The 7,133-nt window shown below is 43.3% G+C and overlaps 1 protein-coding gene across 1 annotated transcript; it reads left to right on the plus strand.

Moving 5' to 3' along the window:
* The first annotated feature begins 4,417 nt into the window (after positions 1 to 4,417).
* Positions 4,418 to 5,680, plus strand: LOC109693616 (retrotransposon Gag-like protein 8C). Its single transcript, XM_020175004.2, has one exon. It carries the CDS (start codon positions 4,523 to 4,525, stop codon positions 4,862 to 4,864), a length of 342 nt encoding a protein of 113 aa, XP_020030593.1. The 5' UTR covers positions 4,418 to 4,522; the 3' UTR covers positions 4,865 to 5,680.
* Positions 5,681 to 7,133: the final 1,453 nt, after the last annotated feature.

Below are 7,133 nucleotides of genomic sequence, written 5' to 3' on the forward strand. Positions count from 1 at the left end.
TACCTCGAGTGTGTGCTCTCCCCTTATCATGTGACCCAAGTCCAACCACATTGCTGTATTTGCCCTAGATCTAAAGTTCACATATGAGGGAGAACATAAGATTTTTGGTCTTCTGAGCCTGGCTAACCTCACTCAGAATGATGTTCTCCAGTTCCATCCATTTACTTTCGAATTATAAGATTTCATTCTTCTTCATGGCCGCATAAAATTCCATTGTGTATAAATACCACATTTTCTTAGTCCATTCGTCAGTGGTGGGGCATCTTGACTGTTTCCATAACTTGGCTATTGTGAATAGCGCTGCAATAAACATGGGTGCACAGGTGCCTCTGGAGTCACCTGAGTCGCTTTCCTTTGGGTATATCCCTCCAGCCCCTTTCTTTATCCATTCATCAGTTGTTGGGCACCTGGACTGGTTCTACACCTTAGCTATTGTGAATAGTGATGCAATAAGCATGGGTGTGCAGGTATCTCTCTTGTATCTTTTACTTACACTCCTTCAATTATATGCCCAAGAGTACTATACCAGGGGCAGAAGGTAGGCCTATCTTCAGTTGTTTGATGAAACTTCATAGTGATTTTCGTAGTGGTTGCACTAATTTACATTCCTTCCCACAGTATATAAGGGTTGTAACACACACACACACACACGCACACATCCTCACCAGCATTTGTTGCTGTTTGTTTTGTTGATGCCATTGTGACGGGGTGAGATGGACTCTCGGTGTTATTTTCACTTGCATTTCCTTTATGTCCAAGGATGTTGAGCATTTTTCACATACTTGTCAACCATTTGTACATCTTCTGAAAACAGTCTGCTCAGTTCATTTGCCCATTTACTAATTGGGTTATTTGTTCTTTTGGTGTTTAATTATTTGAGCTCATTGTATTTTATGGGCCATGAGCATAAAAAGGGTATGTGGGGGGGGAGTCAGTGAGAAGGGGAAGGGGAAAGGAAACAGTACTGGGGGGTAAACATGATCAAGATACATTATACACACACACACGCACACACATGAAGATAACATAATGACACCAACTAAATGCGTTTGGAAATGGTGGGAAGGAGGGAGGGGGAATTAGGAAAGATAATGGAGTGGATTTTATCAAAGTACATTATATACATTTATGGAAATGTCACAATGAAATTCCTTTGTACAATTAATATACTCTAATTTTAAAAAGGGAAAAAAAAACCCATCATGCTACGTGAAAGAAGTCAGACACAAAGGCTAGAAAAGGAATTCGGTTTTGTTTTCGTTGTTGTTATTCACATTGAGATCTACATACAACCTGGAATTTATTCTTGCATGTGGTATAAACTAGAGTCACATTTTATTTTATTTCATATAGATATTCAATTTTTCCAGCATCACTTGTTCCTCTACAATCAATGCCACCTTTGTAAATCAAATATCCATATATGCATGGGTTGCTCCTAGGTTTTTAGCCTAATTACCTCTGTCTCTTTGGTGATCCTGATATCAGTGACACACTATTTTAAATAATAGTAGAGAACTGACATCTGAATAATATTGAATCTTTCAATCCATTTATTTTATCTTCAAATTTTTATACATTTGTTCTTGTATATTTTTCCCATTCGACATTTTCATGATATTGTAAAATATATTTTCCTATATTTTATGTTCTATCAATTTCTGCAGGTACATGACAATTATTTGTACAATTACCTTGCATTTCAGCAAACTTCATAAACTTGTTTACATTTTCTAATAAAGTATCTTCTTTTAGTTTTCTACAAAGAGGATTTTTAAATTTCTTTTTCTGGTTTTATTATGTGCCTCTGGGATAACTTTGGCTAGAAATAGTGATTTCAGGCATGCTTGTGTCATTCCTTAGGAAGATGTTGACAACTTTTCAACATTTGCAACAATTTCCAGTGATGTATGATGTTCATTGCAGATTTTTGACAAGTGCCCTTTAGCAGAATAAAGATCCATACTTCTCCAAACTTGCTAATAATTACCATGAACAGTAGATGAATTATATCAAATACTTTTGTCTGGGTCTAGAAAAATAATCATATAAATGATATCCCCATTTTTTAATTTAATGTGGTAGATTACGTTGATGATTTTTGATCCCACAGTCCTGAAATAAACCAAATTTGGTTGTGTTATATTATGTTCTTTAAATGTTGCAAGATTCTATATGCTATTATATTATTTCATATTTTTGCATCTGTGCTTACGACATTAGCCTATAGTTTTCCTGTTTCATAATGTCCACGGCACATTCTCATGTCAAGTTTTACTGGCTTCATAAAATCATTTGTAATTTATTCTCTTAAATTGATTCTCTGGGATAGGAATAGAAGTTCTACACTTATAAATCTAAGACAATGCAAGGGGGGCTAGAATGTATTACATCACTGGGAAGCCACTTCCAAGAATCAGAATTTTGGTGCCGCTACACATAGCTGTTTCATTTTTGGTATACCTTTAGAAATAATACATCATGGAGCTGGTGTGGTGGCATAGGCCTGCAATCCTGGTAAAGAATCCCAGTATAAAAAAAAAAACTCATCATCTTAGACTCCATTTTTTAACTTAATAACTTGTTAAAGTATTTTTCTCTGCTTATTTTCCATAATTGCCTTAATGTAATTCTATGGTGCTAATAATGTATACGTTATTCTTTCGTTGGATATTTCAATTTTTAGGATTACAGATTTTCTTGGTATTTAAATATTTCATACCTCAATATTTTTCTTCAGTTAAATTATTTTTAATATAAATTCTCAAGTGTTGGATTAGTGAGTGGCTTAACTTGGGCTGCCATAACAAAATACCACAGACAGAATAATTTAAACAATAGAAATGTATTCTTCACAGTTCTGGAGACTGGAAGTCTAAGATAAGGATGCCAGCATGGTTGGATTCTGATGTGGGCTATCTTCCTGGCTTACAAATGGGCCCCTTCTTACTGTCTTTACATGGTGAAAAGAGAGAGCAAGTTCTCCTATGTGTCTTGATATAAATTCACTAATCTCCTGACAGTCCCATGATCATAACTTCATCTAACTCTACCTTCCAAAGAGCCGATCTCAAAAATCATCACCTCCAGTGCTGACGTGAAACCAGCCAACAGAGGAAAAAAGCAAGTGTTGATTGAAGTACAGCAGTGCAAGGATTGCATTGGGGTATATTGACTGATCACCACAAATGAGATGAATCCTGTGGGGTTTTTTTTATTGTGTCAACTGAACATTAAAAGAGCAATACTTTTCAGAATACCCTTCTCTGAATATTTCTGACTTATTCGGGCCACAGAAGGTATTTTTCACTTGGAAGGTTATGGGGGCACCAGACACTGTTGCAACTCACAGGTGAAAGCTAATTTGTAGAGTTGCCTTGTTGGTATGGGACAGCAGCTGGCTATGGCAGCATGTACAGCTCTAGGGGCAGTACCTCCTCACGTAAGGAAAAGTAACATGTTTATGATGTTGAGTAATCCTGTCCCAGATCTGGAAATATCTTTCTATTCACTTGATTATTCCTTTGTTTTCTTCTTTAGTGTTTTAAAATTCTTCTGATATTTACAATTTTGGGAGTACTTCTTGTGGTGCTGGGGATTGAACACAAAGTCTTGCACATACTGCGCAAACACTACATTCCCAGTCCAATATTTACAATTTTGACTGTTTGAGTCTCACAAAAGTGGCTTCCAGAGCCCAGGGTCCATGAAGGAATATACAAGGGCTGATACGTGAGGGGCAAGGAAAGGTGTAGAGCGAGAACTCATCAACTTCCAGAAAAAGAACCACCCAGGGGAAGTCGGCTCGGCCAGTGTCAAACACTACCAGCTAGTCTGGCCTCCTTTTCTGCACTTAGTCCACAAACCCCTCGGGAAACTCTGGCCCCGCCCCTCCGGTTGTGACCACGCCTCCTCGAGGGAGCTACACCGCCCCACATCCTCACGAGGGTTTACCCAGTGACGTGCCTGCGCAGTAGCGACCAGCAAGGCTTAAAGAAATTGGAAAATGTGTGCACTGAGCCGCACTCAAGTGGCTTTCAGAACCCAGGGTCTGTGAAGAAATAGAGCACTGATAAGTGAACGGCTGGAGGAGTGTTGCTGGAGAATTCAAAAGTCCACAACAAAGACTCTCCTGCTCTCTAGGGGCAGCAGGACACACTACCACCACACACACCCAACAAACGGGGCTCTTCTATTCCCACTTTACAAATCCCTTGGAAACTCCGGCCCCGCCTCACCGGTTCTGACCCCACCTCCTCGAGGAAGCCACACCCGCCCCTACATCCTCACCAGAGTTTGCCCAGTGACGCGCCTGCGCAGTAGCGACCAGCAAGGCGTGAGGGCGGATATCACGCACGTGCAGTACTCCTGCTCCGGCCCCGCCCTCACGTCACTCCCTCTCCCCACACACACACCCGGACCTGGACCCGCCTCCACAACCACGCACTTCCGGCGACGCCTTGGTGCTGACATCCACCCTGCCCACAAACCCAGCTAAGCCTAGCGGGCCAAGCACAGCGCCATGGACGGCCGGGTGCAGCTGATGAAGGCCTTCATGGCCTGGCCCATCCGGCACTTGGGGCGTCGCTGGAGGAACCCGATTCCCTTTCCCGAGACGTTTGACGGCGACACCGACCGGCTCCCGGAGTTCATCGTGCAGACCGGCTCCTACATGTTCGTGGACGACAAGACGTTCTCCACCGACGCCCTGAAGGTGACGTTCCTCATCACCCGCCTCACGGGCCCGGCCCTGCAGTGGGTGATCCCCTACATCGAGAAGGACAGCCCCCTGCTCAGTGATTACCGGGGCTTCCTGGCCGAGATGAAGCGGGTCTTTGGATGGGAGGAGGACGAGGACTTCTAGGCCGCGAGAGCCCCTGGCCTGCGGCGGGTGCTCCGGGGAGGGTGGGCTGCGCCTGTCGCCGCCACCGCCACCGCCACCGCCAGGGTGGCCATAGGCGGCCTCCCGCCGCGCCCCTCCCCCTTCGCGTGGCCGCTGCAATGTCCCCTGCGCGCTGCTGTCCCCTCCCGCCCGCGTAGTGCTTGCCTTTGTTCCAGGAATAGCGCTCCAGGCTCCCGCTGCTGCGGCCGCCGGGCCTCGCTCTGGAGCGCGTCGCCGCCGCCCTGTGCTGCCAGCCCGGCCCCTCCCGTGCACACTTGGACGCTGTCCTGGGCCCCAGCTGCAAGCTGGGCTCGCGTTACACACTGGACACACCACCCACGGCCGGCCGCTGTCAGCCGCCCCTGCCATGCCACCAGCCTGCATCAGTCTGCCCACACACCTGCGCTGTGCTGCCATCACCATCCACCGCACCCACCGTGCACCGCCAGAGGCTGCTCTTCGGGATCCAGACTCACCTCGGAGGTACCTGAGCTGGCCACCCACTGCCCGTGGACATGCATTCAGGCAGCTGGCCTTCCACCTTCAGCGGGACCCATGCCCTCTCCCCTCCCAGACACCTGTCGTGTTCCTGGCAGCCAAATCCAGTCTCTCATGTTCTCCTGTGGACCACTTACTTTTCCCCACAATCCAGTTTTCTTCTGAATTTGCAGCTGTCTGTCTGATGTGTGTGCCTTTTGTTCGACACTACATTACAACCTTGCACTCATTCTGGTTTTACACTACCTGTACAAAAATGTTTTCCTTACTTTTAATAAATGTCAGACTATTAAAAGGAAAGTAGGCCTCAATGAATATGACACCTTCTCTTCTCTGGTCCTGTAAATGGGATCCATACCCATTAACAGGAGCTACATGTTGTTCCATTCTGTGACTGATATTGACTCTTGCATGGTCTGACAGAAGATTGAGTCCTGTGCTAATCCTGGGTGTCCAATCCCAAATTGTGAATCTTCCTTCTAACCCACTTACTTTTATTCCCCTTAGGAAATAAACCTTGATAAGATTTTTACTAGAGCCAGATAAGAAGTCAGATAGTGCTTTTGGAAAGTTTCCCTCATTTCCAAAGAAACAGCCCAAAAGTACAGCATCTAATTGTTACAAACCATAAATCCCACATACTTGTTGGTGAACACTTTTCAAAGTTTTATTTACAATGTATGCACATATGAATAAGTGAATAAACCAAAAAATTCATTGATTCAGAAAAAATTTTTTAAAAAGTTTTATTTAACCCACATTCAAGGAACGAATAGAATGGCATAGGTGATTCAGTAAAAGCATTTACATTTATATTTGTATTACTTTCTTTTGCAGGTAGTAGAAAAAGAATGCTGATCTGAGATTGTAATTTAGGTACACATGGCTGCTCACCTGCAGAAAAGTAAAATTATAACTTTCTTTAATGGGCAGAAAAGTAATCATCACTCCTTATTTTATTTAGGTTAACCTCTAAATGTATGTTGTGAAAGGCCTTTCCTTTCTCATGAATTTTTGGTCAATGTTAATCTGCCATTTGGCTTATAGGACAATGCCCTGGTGTGATGTTAAGTGGTTGTATTAGGATTCTGTACAGAGACAAGCAATGTTTTGTACATATACACACATAACACCTATTTTATATTTATTATAAGAAATTGGCTGTCATGAATATGGAGGCTGAGAAGCGCCAAGATCTGCAGTCAGCAAGCTGGAGACCCAGGTGAGCCAATGTGTGGTTCCAGTCCGTGTCTAAAGATGTGTGAGCCAGTGAGTAAATAGTGTAAGTTCTAGTGTAAAGGTCTGCAGGCTTTTTAGCTCAAGAAGGGCTGATGTTTCCATTCGAGTTTGAAAGCAGAAGACCAATTTCATATCTCAAGGCAGTCATGTAGCAAGGGTTCCCTTCTACTGGGGTGGGGGGAGAGGAGGATCAACTTTTTGTGTTTTTAGGCCTTCATGTGATTGGATAAGGTCCTCAGCTTTAGGAAGGGTGATATGTTTTACTAGTCTAGTGATTCAGATGTTAATCTCATCCAAAAATATTGTCACAGACACAAGTAGAGTAATGTTTGATCAAATAACTAAACACTTCATGGCTTAATCTACTTGACACAAAAAATTAACCATGACAGTTGTGCAATCAACCTTTTGTCTCTTTTCCACATTTTGATCATATTTTCTAGGTTGTGGGAGAGGGACACCAGTGTTTTTTCTCTCTCCCTCCCCTGATTTTGAGCAATTTTTGTCATGTATG

Source organism: Castor canadensis, chromosome X (assembly GCF_047511655.1).
Source record: "Castor canadensis chromosome X, mCasCan1.hap1v2, whole genome shotgun sequence".
NCBI classification, from domain to species: Eukaryota; Metazoa; Chordata; class Mammalia; order Rodentia; family Castoridae; genus Castor; species Castor canadensis.